This window comes from Juglans microcarpa x Juglans regia, chromosome 6D (genome assembly GCF_004785595.1).
Source record: "Juglans microcarpa x Juglans regia isolate MS1-56 chromosome 6D, Jm3101_v1.0, whole genome shotgun sequence".
NCBI lineage: Eukaryota > Viridiplantae > Streptophyta > Magnoliopsida > Fagales > Juglandaceae > Juglans > Juglans microcarpa x Juglans regia.
In genome coordinates, this window is record NC_054604.1 from 34513118 (window position 1) to 34535616 (window position 22499).

General features: G+C 39.6%; 3 protein-coding genes across 3 annotated transcripts; 1 reads left to right on the forward strand and 2 right to left on the reverse strand.

Moving 5' to 3' along the window:
- Positions 1-1062: 1062 nt before the first annotated feature.
- LOC121234632 lies at positions 1063-5403 on the forward strand. The gene has a single exon (XM_041130643.1). It carries the CDS (start codon positions 1603-1605, stop codon positions 3823-3825), a length of 2223 nt encoding a protein of 740 aa, XP_040986577.1. The 5' UTR covers positions 1063-1602; the 3' UTR covers positions 3826-5403.
- A 2519-nt stretch (positions 5404-7922) lies between these two features.
- On the reverse strand, positions 7923-9949 carry LOC121268846. The gene is made up of 2 exons (XM_041173109.1): positions 8963-9949; positions 7923-8709 (listed from the first exon to the last, which is right to left on the reverse strand). Exons 1-2 carry the CDS (start codon positions 9548-9550, stop codon positions 8302-8304), a joined length of 996 nt encoding a protein of 331 aa, XP_041029043.1. The 5' UTR covers positions 9551-9949; the 3' UTR covers positions 7923-8301.
- A 1237-nt stretch (positions 9950-11186) lies between these two features.
- LOC121234172 lies at positions 11187-20863 on the reverse strand. The gene is made up of 6 exons (XM_041129997.1): positions 19041-20863; positions 17607-17747; positions 15726-17487; positions 14468-14748; positions 12870-13726; positions 11187-12782 (listed from the first exon to the last, which is right to left on the reverse strand). Exons 1-6 carry the CDS (start codon positions 20400-20402, stop codon positions 11591-11593), a joined length of 5595 nt encoding a protein of 1864 aa, XP_040985931.1. The 5' UTR covers positions 20403-20863; the 3' UTR covers positions 11187-11590.
- Between the last annotated feature and the right edge of the window lie 1636 nt (positions 20864-22499).

Sequence of the window (22499 nt, forward strand, 5' to 3'; positions counted from 1 at the left end):
TTATCATTTCACTTTGAAGTTAGGGTCTATGATTCTTTTATTGTATTGTATTGTATTGAGGTAGCTTTCTGCAGCTTAGGCCTTCACTATGAAATTACCACTTAGTACAAGCCGGAATTTATTCAGTGAAAAAATTACCCATTACCAGGGAGCGTGGGTCGAAGTATACTTTTTTTTATCATAATTGATCCCTGCATGGGAAAGATTATCATCATGGTCACCACCTGTATTGGGCTCCGGTCACGTGGCACCTTTGGATTCTTACACAGTCTACACCTCGTCCCTCTCGACCCCTCCCATGTGAGCTCCCCTCCAAAAAGGACTTTCATTGTCGCATTTAATATCGAAAATGCCACTTTGTCATTTAGCTTCGAAAAACGGCTCCTGTGCGTTGGTGCGGGTAACTCTTGAGGGAGAGGCCGAGGGCTGAGAGGCTCAGGCACGAGGTCACACGTACGGATGGGTCATGGGTTCTTGATGTTCTTCCCAATACATACTTCCTCTTTTATCTCCGTTTCTTTTTTTCTTCTGTTGTCTTTGATCTGGCCACGTTGTTGTTATGTAAAAGACCATCCTTAGAACATGCTACACACATTTTTACTGTAAAAAATATGAATCAAGTCCTGACTACTCTCTTCTCCCACTATGCCATTAGAGATATAAACCAAATGGTAAGAATTTAAGGCACAGTATACACTGTCAGTGCCTTTAACTCGGCATGTCTTGTATATTATAATGCTTGTTGTCATCGTATTCTACTGCTATTATCAAATGTTCATCTTGAAGAGTGTTAATGGCATTAGAAACTTTATTAGACCAAAGTTGCTTGGAGGGCATACATCTCATATTCTGTCCCCCAGTTTCTCTTATCTTGAACAGAGATGATAACCTTATAAATTCATGACATTGTGGTAAGATCCATCAAGTATAATCTGTAATCTTACAACATTGGTGAGTACTCTCAATCAACCTTATTGGTAATTTGGTCTACCATTTGGAGATTGCGACAGTTTGGTTGATGGCGTATTGTACACCAAAATGGATGGGAAAAGAGATAAAGCACAAAGCAGAGCACTAGCTACTTTCTTTAGAAAACATTGCTTTCCAGTTTTTTTTAGGGCTTTTCCTTTTCCTTTATGAGTTTCAGACTGGTAAGGCATAAGAATTCCACACCTAGCTATAGAACTGAAAACCTCGTGCAAACCAGGATACAAAACCTCCTTGTTCACCTGTGTGAACTGAAAACCTCTGCCTAGATGCAAGTGATAGAACTTTATTCTAGCACCAAGTGTCCAAAAGCTTTGTCCAAAAGGTAAGGGTATTATTATTGTCGTGATAAGTTATTAACACCGAGGCCCATGGAACCGGACCCTACACTCACTTGGTTACATAAACTTACATTTCGCTAAAGACAGGGCTCTCTCTCTCTCTCTGGCTCTGCAGCCTGTACCTCTGAAACCACAGCCCCAACGATTCCACCAACCAAAGATCTTCTTCATCCTATAGTCTCCTCCAATCGATTGACTGTCCCAAAAAAGGTCCCACACATCTTTCACCCCCAATGGCCGAAACAAAGTGAAAGATTACTGAGAAAAATTGAAAATGGAATCAGGGAGACCCCATCGCACAACAAGCACTAATAGCAGTAGCACCAGTGAGCTCTTCATCTGCTTCACCTCGCGGCTTTCCTCCTCTTCCTCCATGAAGCTCTCCAAATCCATTCTCAGCCCAGGCCGTACCAGAGAACCATCCCAAATCTCTCTCTCCTCCTCTCTAAGCCGAAGACTGAAAAGCAGTGGCAGCATGAAGGGCGGCCAGGCGTCGCCAATGTTCCCAACTGGGGGCAAGAAACGAGGGTGCGCTTTCGAAAACCCGGAGCCTTCGTCCCCCAAAGTGACCTGTATTGGCCAGGTGAGAGTCAAGACCAAGAAGCATGGGAAAAAGATGAGAACGAGATCGAAAAGAAGAGGCGAAGCGAGCTTCCGGAGAGTGGAGCAGCAAAATTCGACTGTTGTCACACATCAAGAGCTTAACATTCAGAATAATGTGAATCGTCAGTTTCAAAGCCACCAGATTTTACAACAACAGCATCAGGAGTGCTTGCCGCATCGGAACCAAAGATGGGTACATCTACCAGTAACAATTTGCGAAGCTTTGAGGGCTTTCGGTGCTGAGTTTAATTGTTTCCTGCCGTGTCGGTCTTCGTGTATGACAAGCGAGAGGGAAAAGGAAGAAAAGGCCGCAAGATCGGACGGCGGTGAGAGTGGAAATGGAAGTTCTTGTGGGGCTGTGTTTGGGAGGTGGCTGGTGACAATGCAAGAAGGTGAAGGCAAGGGGAGGGAGATAGAGTTAGTAGTGGGAGAGGAAGACGGAGTGGCGGATAGGAGGAGTCACAGTATGCGGAGGGAGATTCTTGATGGGGACTTTGAGATTAAGGAGCAGGGGAATGAGGTTGCTCAAGAAGAGGAAGCAAGGGTGAGTATTTGTATTCCGCCCAAGAACGCTCTGTTGCTCATGAGGTGCAGGTCTGATCCGGTGAAAATGGCGGCCTTGGCGAATCGGTTTTGGGAGTCCCCGGTTCAGAAAGATGAGGACGGCGATGAAGATGAGCGTCAGAAAGATGAGGGAGAAGACCAAGAGGATGTGGTAGTGGGTGAAGAAAGGCAAGGTAAAGTTGAGGTGGAAACAGAGGTAAAAGGGGATGGGATTCGTGAAAAGCGGGTTCCTGATGGTGGAGAGCATTCACACATGATTACTGAGGAACAAGACGGGGGTGTAGAAGAAAACCCAGAAAGGAGCCCAGAATATGTCAATGAGCTACAAGAACACCAATTGGAGCAAGACGACGACGACGACGACGACGATAATGCTGAAGAAGACGTAGAAGACGAGGAAGAAGAAGAGTTAGGGTTGTGCCAGGCGGTACCAGCAGAAGAATTTCAGTTGAGTTCTTCACCTGAAGATCTCGTAGCTCGAGAGAACTCGGAGACGGAACAAAACATGCACAAGCTTGTTCGAAAGGATGAGGAAGTCCACCAAAATGAACCCGAGGCCGAACATGAAGAACCAGAAGCAGAAGATGACAAAGTAGCTAGCTTTTCAACTTCTTCTGTAATGTCAGCACAGTCAGAGCAAGAATCAGAAGCGCAAGAAGAAGGGCAAGAAGAGAAGACTGGAGCTTTAGCCGAAGAAGCAGAGGAGTCAAAGGAGGAGAAAGAGACGCAAGAGAGGCCTCGGGAAGACGGAGAGACAGGGACCCACGAAAAACCCAAACCCGAAGTACCAAGTACCAACGAAGATAATCCGAGTTTAGAGTCAAAGATACGAGAAAGTCGATCAAAGTCAGACAGAGGGAGTTCGGGCTTGCCGGATTGCTTGCTGTTAATGATGTGCGAGCCGAAGCTGTCCATGGAGGTCTCCAAAGAGACCTGGGTTTGCAGTACGGACTTCATCCGATGCCTCCCAGAGAGACCGGTCAACAAAACGAACGGCGGGGATGTGATCAAGAAACGAGTCAGCACCGAGAATTCCAATCCAACGTATCCGGCGCAGCAGCAGCTGCCGCCACCGCTGCAGCCGCCTCGATCTTCGTGTTCGTTTCCTATTGCGGCGGCTCCTGGAGCCGGCGCTTCGATGGCTGGCATGATAGAGCAGAAGCTGGTGGGGTCCAATGGGTACGAGCCGTTCGTTCTGACGCGGTGCAAATCGGAACCGATGAGGTCGGCGAAAAAGTTCGCACCGGATGCTTGCTTCTGGAAGAATCGGAAGCTGGAGCCTCACCGCCCGGCAACGTTTGGGGTGGGCGCGGCTGGGATCGGGTTCTGAGCCGAGGTAATTATGGGAATCTGATAAAAAGAAGAAGAAACAAAGGGGGTAGCAAATTCTGAATGTGTTTTTACTGTAGTTTTTACAGGGTGCTTTTATTGCTCTCTCATGTTTGTAAATCTCTGTCTAATGATTTCCGAGCAATTTTTTTTTTCTTTTTTGTTCTTTTTTATTTTCTTCATCCAATTTCCCCCATTTGGGCAATAGTTATATAGTTAAAATCTGTTTAATGGTCCATGTGTATATTAGGCTTAATACTCTAAATTTTAACTCTTTATTCCTGTAATTATAATTGTGATCAGATTGTCAAATAGTATAAAAAATAAAATTCATATAAAAACACAAAAAATACAACTTAAGAAAACATCTACAACATATAAAAATAATTGAAAGTCTAAAAAAGAAAAATGTCAAATTGAAGAAAAAAGGTTAAAGGACTTTTAAAGTATGTTAAACCATTTTTAATTAAGGAATTTATTATGTATCAGTCACTATTCACTCTCATATTTCAAGCCTGTAACTCTTTTTATAGGGTGTTTGGGTGTTTTTTATAGAATACGAAAGTATTTTTTATAGAGTGTGAGGTGTGAGGTGATGAATAGTAATTGATGAGAATAATTTTGCTTTAACTAATTACATATTGTTCTTAGTTTTCATATATATTCAGGTTATAACTTTTGTATTTTCTAATTTTATTGTTTGGTTTCTCAAATGGTTTTTAATTATATATACTACTTGAAGCTTTTTTATTTTTCTTCCTTGTGTCATGCCACGTTGCATGTCAGGTTAACATGTGTTTATTATCTGACGGTTGTTAAACAGCATATAGTTGAAAATTAAAATATAAAAATAATCTATTCAATCCTAGATTCCTAATAATAATTCATGAATAATGATAGAGGGTGGGGTTGGCAAAAGCCACACCAGTGGGACAGTGAAGGTGAGGCAGTCAAGCTGGAACTTGATGGTTCTGGATGATTAAAGATTGGCAGTTTGCTTTAGCTGTTTATTACGTGTCTCTGAAATAATGTTTGGTAGTTATATGGTCTAATCAATTCACCTTCCTCTTATAGCTATAACTCTTTTTCATTATGTGCCCCTGAAATATTATGAGTTTTTTGTTTGTTTGTTTGTTTTTTTTTTTTTTTTTTATTGCTTCAATCAGCATTTTGATGAATTTTCATGTTTGATTTTTAGCTGTGATCAAATTGAAGTTTACTCCATTGATTCTGTATTAGCAGCTTTAGAGCTTGACTGGTTCAACCCTTAAAACAAAAGTCAAGAAACTGATAAAAAAGGGTTTATACAACAACTCCAGAACAGAACAGAAATTAAAGGAAAAGGACAAAATAGCTCCTGATCAGACTGGATGAATTGTAGGCTCTGCATGCACTAATCAATTTCCAAGGCAGCAGAAAAGCTAAGCCAGTGGATTCTGTATCATATCTTTGATTCCAGCCTTTCTGAGGCTATATTTTTTCTTTTTTCTTTCACCTGTACTCAGCTTTGCTTTGTGTGTTTTCTTTATGTTATGAGATGTGAACAAGAACAAAAGCAAATGCTGAAAACCAAAAAGAAGAAAAAGTAAGACCAGTAGTACATTTGGCTCCAGAAGGACATATGCTTCAGTTTTTTGGACAGATTCCTAATGGCCTTATTACATACATGCTCGAAGTTTCACCATGAAGTAACCTTTGGTGATCCGATTGTACAGGAAAAAGATGCTGCAGGTTGTTGCTCAAGCTCTTGTCTCTACTTCTGTGGTTTTGTTCTGTTCTTTCAGCTTCATCGATATTGTAACTCTTCTAACTTAAAATTAAGGTCATTTGTCTAATAAGTACAGAAATTAGGTTTAGTTACATTTGATTCACTTGTGATTTGCATCGAGCTTGATTTGTCATTGTATGGTTTAAAAAGCATTTTTATCTGCTCAGGTCACCTCCTTAAAATAATTTTCAATCCTAAATTGTTGAAACTCATGTTTAAACAATATGCCTCAAAAGGAATGTCTGAAAAGAATAGTAATCTTATCGAAACCATTCATGGAAATGGCATGAAAAACAGTATATATATATATATATATATATATATATATATGTTTTATCTAAAGAAAAGCATCAAAACTATGAAGGGAAGCTCCAAAGTGATTTCTAAGCCTGAACTTATCTCATGTACTGGTTGTGTCCCAAAGTTGTTCCAAGGTAACAAGGCAACATCGTTCAAATTGAAATTTATATTATACCCCAAGAGTGCTGTTTTAGCCACCCTCGAGCACTCATGGAAATAAGATATGGTATCTTCGACAAACATTTTGGCCACTCACATATGGAGAGAGATGCATTTAAAAGCATGCCGATAAAAACTAAAGACCCAAAGGGAGGCCAGACGACAAGCATATAAAGGTCCTCCAAGCACCTGCTCTCTCTTTTTTGGTTAGTGGTTTCCTCTGCGTAGTGTTCAAGTCCATTCCAGTGTGTATCCCACCAAACTTATTCCCAACAGGTACCTCCAAACGAAGGTGCCAGACATGGAGACAGGTAACACAGCTTAGATAAAATATTAATCCCCCCATAGAATGTGAGAGTATGATTTCTATTCCGAAGTCCTCCACACCCCCGCCCCTCCAAGGATTCAACAACAAATTAGACAACTGGCCTACAACTCAAAGTCTCAAAGACAGAACTCAGACCTCAGACCTGGTGAGCTGCTTTTCCAATGATGCGAGTTTCAGAAAGATACGCGTAGAAAGTTTTAGCAACCTGAACTTTTCTACACCGTCCCTCCTCAACAAAAAAAATAGTAAGAAATTTGCATTGGGTCTATAAAACAGTAATCATCTTTCTACAATAAGAGTCTAGTAACTGCATAGAGAATTGAGTACATACCCATCAATGGTAAAGACCAAGAACCATGATGAAGAAAATGAGTTTATAGCTTTTATGTTTTCTTTTCAACAGGGCTTTTACATTATCGTGTATCATTTGACCTTTGATCCCCCTTGCTGCTGCTTACTTCGGTAGTGTTTGTGGTACTCTCAGCTGCTGAATTTGGTGGCTCATCACCTTTGCTTTGGTTTTCTATATTTGTAGAACCTTCCATCATGGAATAAATGGCGAGCTGACCAGAATGAAGGAATAAACCAATAGAGTTGGCGCAAAAAACAAAGGTTGCAATTAGGTAGCACAACCCATTTACAATAGTCCTGCCAACAGCAAAAACAGATGATAATGAGTTTTTCCACATCAACATGTGCAAGGTAGTAGTAGGAACTATCTCATGGTTATAGTTATCTGGAGGACCTAAAAGATTGGAAAACAAGAGCAGTATCAGAATTATATGATGACCATCTCAAGACATATCAATCATCTCAAGATTTTCTTGAACAGGCAAGGATACTATGTATCATGTAAAGATAACATGAAAGGTTTTTGTTGTGGATTTTCCTTCATTTGTGTTTAGGAAAGCCCTCTGTCACATGCATATGCATAAAAAATAATTTCTCCCACTTTTGTTTTCTTATAGACAATAAATTGATTACAGACAACTATGCATATTGGATGTATGTATCACTGTCACATGGTTTTGTAATTAAAACATGAGTTCGATGGGACCCTCATCAGCGGCAGAGGTGGATGTTGGTTCAGGAACCTGGGCAAGCCATGTCTCGGGTCTTGCTCGAGGGAGGGCTAAGACAAGGTGGAGGGCAATGGGTGTGTAATGGAAGTTTATAAGAATAGATAAGGAAAGAGAGCAGTTGCCGGATGTGAGGGAAGGAGCCAGGGAAGTTGAGAGTCGAGACTGAGAAAGTGGCAGGATTAACTCAACTCAACTCAGTTCAACATCCAAACGTAACAGACTACAACATTTGAGGTTTTTCATGTTATGGATCGGTCACTTTTTGGCTATTGATGATTGAATTTGCGTCCCATGAAGCTCCTGTTTTGAAATGAAAGACAGATGCTATGATATCTGGCATGCATTTTAGACTTTTGTTCTTTTCTTCCTGTGTTTAATTCCCCACACAACCCCCCCCCCCCCCCCCCCCCCCCCCCCCCTCTATTTTTTTTTCGATTCTTGAAAACGACAACATTCGCAAATACGCAAGTTCAGAATTTAGTATTTCTCATGATAAGTTCATAACATGCAACGGAATCAGGATTCAGTCAAAAACTAACAAGCTCCCATGGTACATTTCCTACATAGCAAATAAGACAAACGAAACTGTTTACATAAAACTTTGTTAGGACTAAATACTTGCAACTTTATTTGCTTGATTCTTTCAGCAATCCCTGCAACTCAGTTTCGCTTTGGATGAAATGCTCATCAATCCCAATATACACCTATATTAAATTCAGGAATTGCAAAAGGACCAAAAGATTAATTAGCATTGTATGGAATTATGGATCAGATATCTGAGCATGATAGCCGATTGCATTCTGTTGTCAAATTTCACAAGTTGATTGATCTTCAGCATTATCAGCGGACATTGGATGCCACAGCTCTTGCCCAAAACTTGATCTGTGCCTTCATGTCTTCTGTAGATCCTTTGGGAGCCCAATTTGGAACTGGAGGGGCACAGCCTTGCACAAACCATGCCTCGGAAAGATAAGGCCTTCTCCCCTTATCTTCTTCCTCCAAATCCTCCTCAGGCTTATTCCCCTGCAAACCAGGAAGTATCTTTACCACATTTGGGCTCAAGTCCTTGTCAAATGTGAACCCCAAGTCCTTAAATCCTTGCACTTCTTCAGACTCAAGATCGCTTTTGCTCTTCCTCAACTTGGTTTGTGGAAGAAGTCGTCGTCTCATTTCCTTGGTGCAGTCCGAGTTAATGTCTTCCACCTCCGGCGGTCTGTATCTAGGAAGACTGTAACTTTGTGCCATGCCCTACAGTCCAGAAGGTACGCTACATTATAAAGTGAAAATAATGTTGGCATGGTCAACTTAAAATTCACGGCCATTCAATCAGCACAAATGCAGAGTTTAGGCATTCAAATCAAACAAGACGATTCAAGACTTTCTGGGTGGTCATCTCATCTGTATTTAGTTCTCATAAGCTCAAAACGAATGTTTACTGTGAAAGGCAAGGAAATTCATGAATCTGACCTATGATCATTTAGAAGGTGATGGTTATGGTTACCTTGTGACGCAGAAGGTCAGGTGATGGATGCCTAGTAGATCTGCTCAGTCTAGGATCACTTTCTCGGTCTTGATCAGTTATTTCTTCCCTCCCTATACCTGGTGGTAGGGATGGTGTTCTAATCAAATGGGGACGTGTTGATTGCCCAATCAATGTATTTCTTCTGCCATCACTTTCTTTTTCTTGAGATCCTTTTTTTCTCCCTATACAAGTTGGCAGCTGCTTTGGCGTTTGAAACAAATTCTGATGCAGTCTCTGCAGATTCAACTTGCTCGTACTGTGATTGCCTTTATTTTCTCGAGTTTCTTCTTCCCTCCCTAAACAAGGTGGTAAAGATGGCGTGCGAACCAAACATGGAGGAACAAAACCATCGTCCTCTTTGAGCTTCCCTGTTGCACCAGATAAATTCTTGACTGACATCTCTAGGCCGGAGTTTGAGGACGGACAAGGATCAGAATTGCACCTTGACATCCTTGTTTTTCTATTAAGCGAGTTCCCAAAGAACCAACCCTCCTCCAAAAGATCCAAAGCTTCCACCTTTTCATCTATACTAAAAGTGGTCTCGAAAAGGTCAGCAATATGCTCCATGCTTGCACAATTTCTCCCCCCTCAACAAGTTAAAAAGCGTCCACATGGGAGTTGTCTTATCTGATCACATATCAATTTGTTATCCATTAAAAGATGCAACATCCCACCTAAATATACATAAAAAAAAAAAAAAAACCGCTGCAAAAGGGCTAACTGCGAAGGGAAGCCATGTGGGATTCGTCACCATGTGCTTGAACTTGAAACCAAGTATATTCTATGTTGGAAATGGGACTTTTTGGAGGCGTTTGAAGCGTTGATAAGAGAGAGGAGGTAAGAAATCAAGCGAGGAAATGTAGGGAACAAGTACGAAGGAAATATTGGGGAGGGTGGAATTGCTGAGGTGCATGATATGGTCATGCCAGCACACTTCCCATGTGAAGGCCTTTTTGTTTAGGCAACTACATACTAGGGTCTTCTTTTATAGTTTCATGTGACAGCCATGGTTCTCGGTGTTTACTTAATAGAAAAAAGGGGCCTGGTTCTAGGTGTCAACATATAGGAACAATATCCGGAAATATCTTCCTTTTTTTTTTCTTTTTTTTTCTTTTTTTTAGGGTACATCCTGAATCCCGATCTTGCAAACATGGGCTGGTTATGCCAGCCCAAATGGTCCCAAACTTACCTGGAGAGGCATCCCATTTGCAGAGACAAATAGGCCCAAGCCATGTCAGAGAGAATCTAAAGAACAATCAATCATACCCACCTGTATCGTGGCACAAGAAGTACCACCAAGTGGGTCGTGTGAGGCGCAGGTCAGGAGATGAACCTAATTAGAATGGCATACGACATCTACGTGTTACCCACACGAAAATGAGCGAGTCATAGCTACCTCCAAAATTTCCCTCTGAAAAGAAAAAAACTGACCAAATTTCAAGTTTGTCGCTTAAAACTTAACTGGAGTCTCATTCCATTCCTTTCCAACTACTGTATTGATACTTTATTCATCAATCAAAAACTATTATTTGGGAAAAGAGAGAAGCTACTCTCCCGAGGATCCAATGGATGGATTACGATAATTTAAAAAAAAAAAAAAATTGCTTAGTGTTTAAAGAAGCGTTTTTTAATAATAATGTGAATTTTTTTTCAAAAAAATGTTTTAAAAATATGACAAAAAATGAATAAAAATAAATGAAAAGACCAATTGATCCTATCGGAAGCCGTTCTCGTGCTACACCCACCACTACAGCTATATCCACCGTGGGTGACAAAAAAGTACTTGATCTGATGTTGGTAAGGAAGCTGCCACAACAGCTATTGTATTATGTGGCAGCTATAAAATTGACATCTCGTTTAATTAAACAGTTCAGATAAAATGATATGAAATATTTTATTAAAAATTGAATAAAATATTATTAAAATATTATTTTTTAATATTATTGTTATTTTAAAATTTAAAAAAATTAAATTATTTATTATATTTTGTGTGAGAGTTTAAAAAAATTAGATGAGATAGTTTTGTGTACCCAAACCTGGCAGCTACGATCTTCACCTCGCATAAGATTCCTCTGGCCCCAGCATGCAGAGTCTTCCAATTCATGCTAAGAAATTGCTTAATGAAACCACAGCATCTACCTATTAGCTCGTCAAAACTGAACAGAACAATAGCAAACTTCCAATGAATTGCTTACTTATAATCTATGTCAAATACTTCTAAAAGTACAGTTATTAATAGCACTAATTGAAAAAATCAACAGTAAGTATCACCACATAAGAGATTGTACAGTTATTAATAGCATAACCTAATAGTCATGAAAAAATAAATGAAAGGATAACCCGAAAATTATACACGTACAGGGTATAAGATTAGCTCCTACAAGGGAGTGTTAAAATATACTTTCATAAGATATTTGTGGGGGAGAGGAAGAAATGCCCTTGTATTGTTGCTTTTCAAAGACAGAACAACAAGGAACTTCAGGAAGGCAGTAGACAAAATTGGGTTTCTTTTTTTTTTTCTCTCTTGAAAATTGTTTCACACCTAAATCCCGTAGCAGCAGAAAATCACTGCGATGGCAGAGCAATCCATGTTGAAAACACATCAAGTCAATCAAAAGGCTGCTTGGTCATTGCTATAAACTCTATAAGAGAACAGAGGCACAGAGTCTCATATTTACAGTGAAAAGAAACATCCTTGTCAGGATCTACATGAACCAGTACACCATCTCTGAAAAGAAATTTTGAATCAAGCATGAGTCGGGTATTCCGGGAGGTGTTTTCTTTTGCAGTGCAACTTTGGCTTATGTCGTGACAACTACATTCCACCGGCACGACAACTCTATTTCCCGGCTTGTTGCAATGGCATGTTCTAATTTCAGGACATTCAACATACTTTTTGCCTTTCAGGCTCTCATCACATGAATTGCTGAAATCTTCAGCAACATAAATTTTTGTAATTGCTGAAAGAAGATGCACCGATAATGATGCGACAACATCATGTACATCCTCTACCGTCCAATGACTCCTGTTCAATCCCCACTCATGAATAAGGATTTTCTGCGTCAAACCATGGAGGTTGTATAGGCATTCAGCACAACATTGATAAAAACAAACAACCCCCTTGGCAGAAAAGCTGTTGTTGCTAGAAGAGAAGCTGTTACCTATAATGTGCTCATCAGTGTCTGGCTTACCATCACTGGACCTAAAGCCAGTCTTTATTGAGGACACATTATTTACCTGGTTGCAGACTTCTTTGGCGTTGGATAACTTAGCATTACCCAATTCACTAGAACTAACAAGACCATTCTCAGAAAGGCCAACAGATTCTGTGGACGCAAATCCATTCGAATGTTTTGATGACCCAGACTTGCCGCTCACCACTGCATGATTTTCACTATTTTCCGACCCGCAAAGTCCAGATTTCATCCCATTCTCCTCATTCAAAATCGCACCAACCAAATGACTTACAGCAGGTGAATTGTGAAGTTTATCCATTGTAGAATGGCCCAAGGTGACAATTTTCTGTGGAGAGCCTTCTTCAGAAATTGCAACTCTATTACCAGAGCAAGGATAACTTGAATCACCATTTCCTTGGTTCAGGTCAAGATGTTCAATGTCTAAAGCAGCAATTCCCATAGTACTTTCCACCAGCACTTCAGGCACATGGCAGCTATCACCACAAACACTTGGCCTGCATTCTTCACTTTGAACTTCATTATCCACACGAGCATTCTGATTATCTAAAAATTCCTTACTAGTCAGGCTAGGGTTTGCCATAGTTGGAGTGTCCAGCTCTAAACTGAAAATGGAAGGAATTATTATTAGGTAACAATTCAAAAGGTGAAATTAATTATACAAGCATGTTGGCGAGCAATGTCAACCATACCTCTGCAGTGAGTATACCCAGCTGTTGATCATATCTTCCAGATAAGCTACTTGTGATAAAAGACGAACATATTGATATCGATCTTTTCCAGCTTGAACCTTTTCATTGATCTGTCCAACTAGGAGCTCAAGAACCTTGCGTACCTCAATTGAGACTTCTCTAGGTGATGAGTAGACACCTCTATATGCCAATAAACCAACAGCAATGAGGCCTCTAACCAACCCAGACTTTTCTTTGCTTCTAATATTGCTGGCACTACAAGCAACAGCCACCTTTTCTAATGAATTATTTGGACGAATAATACAGGAATTGAATGGCCAGCCCTTCCAAGGCCCAATTATGTCAGCAGAGGGACCCTCTTTCAGCTTTGATGTGACCCAACAAAGTTCAGCAAAATGAGGATATCGCAGAATTTGATAGCCGAAAGTAGATGTTGCAAAGAGCAAGCTTGGTTTCCCCTTCACAGTTCTATTATTGGGTGGCTGTGGAACTTTTATAAAAGACTCATCAGGATAGTATGTTTTATGCTTGCGTTCATTGGCTAATCCATGATCAGAGCTGATATTTATTGTATCTGTGCGGCCTTCAATGGCATCACAATCTATGTACTCCTTGCATGAACTGGCATGGATGTGAGACTTTTTATGAATCAACTGAACAAGCTGTTGGACTATATCCTTGGATAATTCTGCCACAGAAAGATTGATCACCATATCACGGTTGAACTTCCCATCAATTTGGACTGAAAATCGAGGGACTGTGTGCTCTGAAGTTGACTGACTGCAATTTGATAATTCAGTCCTAAAGAACTGTCTTATTTTAACTGGAAGTGCCATATATGGAACTTCTGAAGTAGCCTGTGCGAGAATTAGAAACAATTGAGTACATAATGATCTACAAGAAGAAAAAGTGGAATACAACACAAAGTATTGCAAAAGCTTGACTCAAGTGAAGGCTCTTACATTTAAAACATTTTTTAAAAAAGTAATTGATTTTATTGATAGCAAATAAAGGCAAAGTCAAGTACACATAATGTGTACAGGAGAAACACCAAATTGGAAAAAGAAATCTTAGATTTAAACATTATTTTTATAAGTAAACATATTAACAGATTATAAATTTAAATTACAACCTTGAGTAACAAAATTCCGACTGATTCAATTGTTTGTCAAAAAGTGGTATCTATTATTCGTAACTTATAAATGCTTCACAGAAGAAAATAAAGATACGCAAATCCGGGAAAAAGGCTAAAATACAGCCGGTGTTGTAGTTCCAAGTGGTGTGGGGGGGGGGGGGGGGGGGGGGGGGGGGGGGGGGGCGAGAGAGAGAATAAGAAACTGAAAGAAAAGATAGGGATATGATTGTGAAATCATCCCAAAATGATAGGAAAGGAAATGAACGTTAAATACGAACACAAAAGCTAAAAACTGACAGCTTTATTCTTTGGAGATAGATAAGGAACCACAGCAATCTTGATACAAGAGATACCATAAGGCATTGTCAATAGAACATTCGGAATAATAAACCTGTAAATTAAGCCACAAGCACATAACCTCAGGGAATATTTGAGGTTGGGGGGAAGGGAGGAAGATTCGTACCAGAATCATCAAAGATGTAGATACACATAGAGATTCTGCCTGTTCAATGAATGTGCTCCAGGCATGTGAAGCACTTCGACCAGCACATTGTTGGTCAGTCATCTCTGCTGATTTGAATTTCTTTTTATCTGACTCACTTTCCTTTTGAACAACTAGATCAGGAAATTGATGATGCTTTGAGCAGGAATCACTCTCCTCAGGAACTTGGTGATTTATCTCCATGGCCCACAAATCAATTCTTGGCATAAATACTACACAAGGCCCAGCACTAGCACATTTCACTGCCAATGACAGAGATAATTATGAGGAAATTTTCAATGAATTAAAACTAGCTATCCAGTGGCATAACATCCACACAAGCACTTAATTCATCAGGTTATGGGCATAATTCTTGAGTTCGGGGCATTCCCTTTCTCAATTATGGAATACTAGGTTAGGTTGCCATCTAGGTCTCCTATAAGATGCCACCCATAAATGGTAATGATTTTGACATAAAGCTTACTGAGTTAAACCCTATCCACATTATAGTATGGGAGAAAAATGGAATAGCAACCACATTCACAAAATGATCACAAGACATTAAAGTGAGCTCTGTCTCTTAGGGATGTTGGGGGGGGGGGGGGGGGGGGGGGGGGGGGGGGGGGGGCAGCGGCTTAAGGAATTACTGTATGTGAACAAAATCACACTTTTCTCTGCAGTGAGTGATATCCTCCCAACTACTTTCTCTCCTAGTATAGCAAGTCATTGAAAAAACTTAAGGACTAGATGTATATTGAATAGAGCTGCCACATGATGGGCTTGCAATAATGTTAATGAAGGCATCATGACAGTGTAAGTACATGGACTAGTTAGGGACTGATTTAAGACTTTCATCAAAGTTGGCAAGGTAGGTTTTCACATCGTATACATCAAAACCACTTGCAAAAATTCCAAATGATAATATTAAACCACTTGTCAAGGCCCTGTAAATTAATGTCAAGCAATCTCCTCTCCCTTTCCCCAATCCTCATGCTAAGCCAAGTCAAACAAGTGTTGCCATGAGTGACAATATTTTTAATTGTTATTTTTTTTAACTGAGTGGCAATCTTTCTAAGCTTAATGATATATTTTTTTTCTAACATGCCAGAGCATGCCCAACAGCGCGACTGAGACAAGTCCAAGTCCAAATTACCACCTTGTGTTCTACATTGCAATGTCCCTAGTTTGCTCATAGTTTGAACCATATCACTGAAACAGAAGATAAAGAGGTGGAGCATACTTAATAATTGTGTTATCCCTTGCACCACATCTCCATGTCCTTCTTGTGAAACTGTAGCCATATCAATCTTTTGAATATCGACATTCCCAACAAAGCAGTGGAGAAGACAAGATGCAAGATGCCTCTGGCCAGATCTGGGACTTCCAGCAATCAATATTCGGAAACCTGCTTTGCTTCTAGATGCAAATGACATGTTTGGGAACAAATTTGTGCGGGTGCCACCATGGTATTCAATGGAAGGTTCAAAGCCTACAGCGTTATCAACACTACCATCATTCAAAGCATCAGAACCAGCAGAGTCAGCATCTCCTAGTAAAATGCCTGAATATGAAAGCTTCCTCTCTATATCCTTCGCAATATCTGCTTCCTTAAGAAAATCATCAAGATGGGACCACCAACGTTCAGTAGACATGCTCTTCTTATCCAAAGCAGAAACTATTACACTTTTAATCATTGCTGCAGCTTTAGAGATAGGAGGCGGTAACCCAAGGCGTTCATCAAGATAAAGGGAAACAATCAAACTGCAAAATGATTGCAGCAGACAAGGGATAAGATATCTGGGGAGAGGAGCAGATACTACATCATTAGCAGCAATTCCTGCTTCTCTACGAGAGCATGGAGGCGGAGAAGACAATAAGGCCTCCAGCCAATCCCTCTCCTCCACCGCAAAGGCAGGAAGTGGAAGGCGCTTATGAACAGAAGCTTTCTCTGCAGCAGCAGATAAAATTCGTTGCAAAGGGAAATTTCTCTTCAAAGCAATGATGGCTGCTTGAGTACAGAGAGCCTGTAGATCAGCACCAGCAAAACCTGCAGTTCTTTTCGCAATCCACTTGAGCAAGGATCCTGTAACTGGTTTTGGCCACCTTTGAGTGTGTAGTGACAAGATAGCAGCTCTGTCCTGAACTGAAGGCAGAGGAAAATAAATCTCCCGGTCAAATCTCCCAGGTCGCCTTAATGCCGGATCAACAGCATCAGGACGATTCGTTGCACCTATTACTATGACTGAGCCTCGAGACTTTAACCCATCCAATAAAGCAAGTAATGTTGACACAACTGAACTATGTGTCTGATCTTGCTGCCTTGTGCGGCAGGGTGCCAACCCATCTATCTCATCAAAGAATATGATAGAAGGTTGACATCTTTCGGCAACCTGAAACAAAAGTCTCAGCTGACGCTCTGCATCGCCAACATATTTTCCTAAGCAATCTGCACCTTTGCGAGCAAAATATGCTATCCGTTTATCACCACGAGCACATGCACCTATCAGTGCCCGAACAACTAGAGTTTTACCTGTTCCAGGATACCCATGCAAAAGGACACCTCTAGGAGGTGTAAGCCCCAGATTATTAAAAAACTCAGGATATAGCAAAGGTAATATGACAACTTCCTTCATGCATCGTATGACATCTTGAAGCCCAGCAACAGAATCCCAACCCTGAAATAAATTTCCACTTTCTGATTCTGAGCCTCCAATGTACACAGGTGCAATCCTTAATAAGTCTCGGTGAAGCCTCCTACTCTCACGCTTCAAAAATTCTTCATCCTCACCGCAGTTCTCTAACCATTTCTCTTCAGTTTCAATATCCTTTCGCCAAGCATCATTTGAAAGCTTCCTCATTTCCAACTTCAATTTCTTAGCCTTCAGTTTCTTTATCCGTGCTAGATATTGGTTACCTTGAGGTTGAAAAATATGCCGATGATCTGTGCAGGCAATAAGAAATTTGCGATGATCAAAGATGCAACCATTTGCTCGCGCACAAGGCTGCAAAATATAGATAGAATACAAATACTTCAAGGTTGGTAACATTAGATGATTGCCTTGTCCTCAAAAAAGGAGAAACAAAATCCTAAAAAAAACTTCATTGACACCAAATAACTAACCAAGTGGTATGTTTTTGGACACCGATCAACACGACATCCAATAGTTGCTCCCGGCCTCCCACAGCGGGTGCACTTTAAAGCTCTTCCTCTGCAAAGCGCAGCTCTTACATTCTTCAAGCATCCCAAACCAGCAAAATAAACCTGCAAACACAGATCACAAATATTTACTGCACTTTGGACAGTAAACTGAACTGCAAATAAATGAATGAAAAATGATGTCAACTTCCAGTAGCAAACATATTAAACCAATGAAAATGTAAAGAAAAAGAAAAGTGAAGATGAAGAAGGCATCTATTAATAGACACTCCCTTCATCCCTAAGTTAGTCCAAATTTCTATTTTGGATGACCCTAAACTATTACCCATGTCAAAAGGTAAATACACAACGGGGTTCTTAGTTACATGATATTAATAATTACATGTTAAAAAATTAAATATATATATATGAGAATTAAAATGCAGGGCAAAAGAGTTAAAATAAAAAAGTGAAACGCTTTTAGTATCCTTCTTAAATAGTGTGCCCTCTCTAGAGAAATTATAAATTTGGGACAAAGGGAGTGTAAGTTGTGACGATTAAGAGAAGAAAGCTTTTAATTGAAGCCATTGATATTTAGGCCTCATTTGGTTACACATATGAGATGAAATGAGTTGAGAAATCTGTTAATAGTAGTGAAATTGTTTGAGTTAAGATGTTTTATGGGATTTTGGGAAAAGAAAGAGAAAAGTTGAATAAAAATATTATACAGTTAAAATATTGTTAGAATATAATTTTTTAATATTATTTTTGTTTTGGGATTTGAAAAGGTTGAATTGTTCTTTGTGTTTTGTTTGGAAGTTTGGGAAAGTTATCATGATTATGTAATTACTAAATGAAAAAGCTAAAAATTTAAAAATTTGAAATTGAAAAGTGTTTTGTGTTTAAATGATGTTTAGATGTTGAGATGGGTTGATACCATCTGTGAAACCAAACGGGACAAGTAATATTAACATCACAGTGCAGTATCTTTTTAGATGAGTATGTTTATGATTTTTTCAAATTATAAAAATTGTTGATTGCTTCTACAAAAATTATTTTCTCAATTATAATTGCTTCCAATAAAAAAAATGAATCGCTTTTAGTACACTTCAGCAGGGAGACCACCACAATAATTTCTTGTAGAGATGCAGGGGTTTTAAAACTTAGAACTACTCAACAATAATAGTGAGGCTGACCTCCTATAATTCTTATGCAAACTATATCAACTAAGATTGAGGAATTTCTTTAAATTGGAAAAATAAGGTAACTATAAAACAATGAGCATGAAAACCAATATAAAATGGCACCAACAACAATCAGCATTAACATCTTCTCAATGCTACATATATTAGCAACTTTCAAATAGATAATTCCATCCTGAAAAGAAGCAAATAATTAAAAGTGAGTCAAGGATCATACCTCTGGGCTCCATACAGCACAGTGTTGATGAACCCATATCCCAGCAATACCATAGCGATCGTTTATAGGACCCAGGAGCCGGCCAAGCCAGCCAGGTTCATCACCAAAACCATCCCATAAGTCATAGTTAGGTTCCTCTGAACCTGAAGTGCCACTATATGCCTCATTTTCACTGTCACCAGCATCTTGGATTAACCTCTTCGGTGGTTTACCATCAGTCCCTCCCCCACACAAACCACACCGTCTACCCTCTTTAATGCGTGGCTTGCCAAGTGTATCACTTGAAGCACATTTGGACTTTTCCAACTTCATTGTGTTCTCGTGTTCCACAGTCTTATTACCATCCCTAGCCAAAGCAACATCCTTCCCATCATGAACCTTAGCCAAATCAACATCCTTTCCATCATGAACCTTAGCCAAATCAACATCCTTCCCATCATGAGACCCTCCATCTTCCACTTGGTGTGTCGAAATTCCAACATCATTTGGATTTTCTCCTTCCTCCCCACAATCTGATTGTTCCACTTGCTTATCGCCAAGCTCCACAGTTTCCACATTGTCATTGCCAACACAACCCTCCTCTGTCCTTGAAACGTTTACCGTTCCTCTCTTCTCTTCCTCGACTAACTCTTGGCCATTAACATCGACCCTATCCCTTTCATTTTCACCACCCATTTCACACTCCAAAAGTGAGTCACCATCCTCATCCTTGTCCCCGATGACCTCCACTTCTTCCCTCTCATTCTTCTCTTCCATCCCACTTAACACATTCTCAATCTCTCCTTCCCTCAAATCTCTCGTCACTTTAATCCTACCTGTTCTCTTTGACTTCACAACCATTGACTTCCCAGCCTCCAAATCCCTTTTGTTCTCATCCAATTCACCCACTACCACCTTCTCCTCCTCCCTAATTCCACTCGTTTCCCATAAAAGCTTGCGTTTCCCACTGGGTGAGCCCCTCTCCTCCTGAACCCCAACACTTACATTCTTCCCCCTCGATCTCAACCTTGATTTCCAGCTACCCGGCGTCTCCTCACCCCCTAAGTCCCCACTCTCACAGGGAGAAGAACTCTTTGCAATCTTTTCACCACCTAACATTACACTCCTCGCAATCTTCCTTCTCTTCTTCACCGGAGGCGGTGAAACGTCGAGCAAAATAGGAGCCCGGCGCACCCGTGAGCTCCGTCTAAGCTCCGCAAGGTCATCCCCGCCGTCGCCCTCATTTGATTCACCATGGTTTCGATTATACTCCTCTTCGCATATCGCATCGAGCCTCTTGTGCTTCTTCCGAAGCCGAGGACCCGACGGATTCGTATTCCCCCGCTTTGAAGACGAAGCTGGCGCCGTCGATGGCAATCGCATCACATAAACGACAATTATATAGATTCTATATGAAGGTATAAATATCAGTGCGTAAGCGAGCTTATATAGGTGTATATAGTATAGTAATCTGCCGAGTGGAAAAAAGGGTATTGAGTGATCTACTTCTTCGTCAAACTGGGTATTCAGTTAAGCTTAGATTGAGGGGGAAAACGCAGTGTGAAGGATACGCGAGGGACTCACCGGGGGATTGCCGAGTCGGATCGGTCCGAGATAGGAATGAAGAAGCTGAAAACAAAGAGAGAAAGAAAAACCCTAGGATACAAAAATTAAAACGAAAGATTTGCCCCCCTTTCTGCTTCAGAATCCTACAAAAGTATGAGGAATCCGTGAAGAATGGTAGGGGGTTTCAGGTTGGGGTGTCCCCGAGAGAAACCCATGTATCTCTGTGAAAGCTCTCTGTTTGTTATTGCTTCACAGGAAGACTAGGGCGTGAGCTTAATAAGAAGAGGAGGGAGAGGGGTTCTTGATTCACAACGATATTTGTTTTGCACTTTTCAATCCCACGCGCGCCTTAAAGCACGTGTTGCTCTTTATATTTTATGAATTAGGCGGACCAGCCAATGAGATTTCGATTATGTGGGCCCTACAGGAACACTTTTGGGGTGTATTTTTGGTAGTGTGAGAACCACGCACGTAAGAAGGGGGTGGGTAATTGGGGTTGCATTTTTTGGGTTAATTTTTCATGTCACTAATTTTAGGGGGCCGAACGTTGCCGCCAAATATGCAAAGTGTTTGCAAATTTGCATATATATATATATATATATATATATATATTTATATAGGAAAAGGGAAGGCAGATTGTTGTTTTTGGGGGGCTCTATAGGGCTTAAAAAATAAATGGAAGGACAACGGCTCCTTCAGTGCCCATGTTCAATCTATTTGATGCAGATCCCTTTTCCTTTTTTTTAAGTTTTGTGGGTCTATTCCCTCAATAGTAATTTTCTCCCACCAATCGCTACTTTTTCATAAGCCCATATAAAATAAAAAAGAAATATTATGCATCAATCACTATTTATTCTCACAATTTATATTTATAATTTTTTTCATAAGATATGATATGTTTTTTATAAAATATGAGACGTGTAGTGGTGAATAGTAAATGATGAGAATAATTTTTCAAAATAAAAATATATTTGTTTGTGTATGTTCGAGTCTTTGTCAAGCTCTAAGCATCCATACCTATCATTTTAAGTTTTCACTATTTGTGGTTAGGGAATTTTCTTGAGATAACAAAAAAAACTCAAATTATAAATTCATATTTGTGTGACAAAGCTGAAAAAATATTGTCTTGAGGCCACCTAAAAGGTAAATGGCTACAATCCCCACGTTTTTTGTGATTGTATTATATCATCAACACAGTATATCTACATCCAAACATATCATCAATAAGCCTTACCACTTTATAAGACAAAGAACCTATTAAAACCTCCTATCAGGGATTTTGATTTTGATTTTGATTTTGATTTTTTTTTTACTATTTATTCATTAATATTTCTACACTAATTATGAAAACTTGGAGGATCCAAACATTCCCAGAAGCCGTGGAGCTTAAACTTATGTGTGGAAGTAACAAGAGAAGGTCTAATAAGCTTTTCTTACTGAGCCTTTAATTTTTATTAAGAAGAAGTAAATAAAGATTCTTGGTTGGGGGTGGGTCAACCATTATTGGGCTACAGTAGGTGGCATAAAATAATTGGACACTAGATTGTAAGAAGTGGGCTAGGCAAGCTCATTCCTCCAGCCCAAACAATTTCAGGAGATTACGTTTAGATAGGGAAGTATTTTTAAATATTTTGTGAATAATAATAAAAAAATAATGATATAATATTAAATAGTAATAAAAAATATATAATAAATAATAATAAAATAATAAATAATAATGAGGTATTCTGAAAATAGTACTCAAACTAAAATTAGGTTTGGATAGTGAATTGAAATAAGATGAGTTAAGATAAAAATCAAAAGTTGAATAAAATATTGTTAAAATATTATTTTTTAATATTATTATTATTTTAAAATTTAAAAATTTTGAATTGTTTATTGTATTTTATGTGAAAATTCATGAAAATTATAATA

Coding starts and splice junctions, on each gene's coding strand:
- LOC121234172 (XM_041129997.1), bottom strand. CDS start 20,402: ATGCGATTGCCATCGACGGCGCCAGCTTCGTCTTCAAAGCGGGGGAAT. Junction 14,749..15,725: donor AGGGATAACACAATTATTAA/GTATGCTCCACC, acceptor TGTCATTGGCAG/TGAAATGTGCTAGTGCTGGG. Junction 12,783..12,869: donor TGGGTATACTCACTGCAGAG/GTATGGTTGACA, acceptor TTCCATTTTCAG/TTTAGAGCTGGACACTCCAA.
- LOC121234632 (XM_041130643.1), top strand. CDS start 1,603: ATGGAATCAGGGAGACCCCATCGCACAACAAGCACTAATAGCAGTAGC.
- LOC121268846 (XM_041173109.1), bottom strand. CDS start 9,550: ATGGAGCATATTGCTGACCTTTTCGAGACCACTTTTAGTATAGATGAA. Junction 8,710..8,962: donor CTGACCTTCTGCGTCACAAG/GTAACCATAACC, acceptor TCTGGACTGTAG/GGCATGGCACAAAGTTACAG.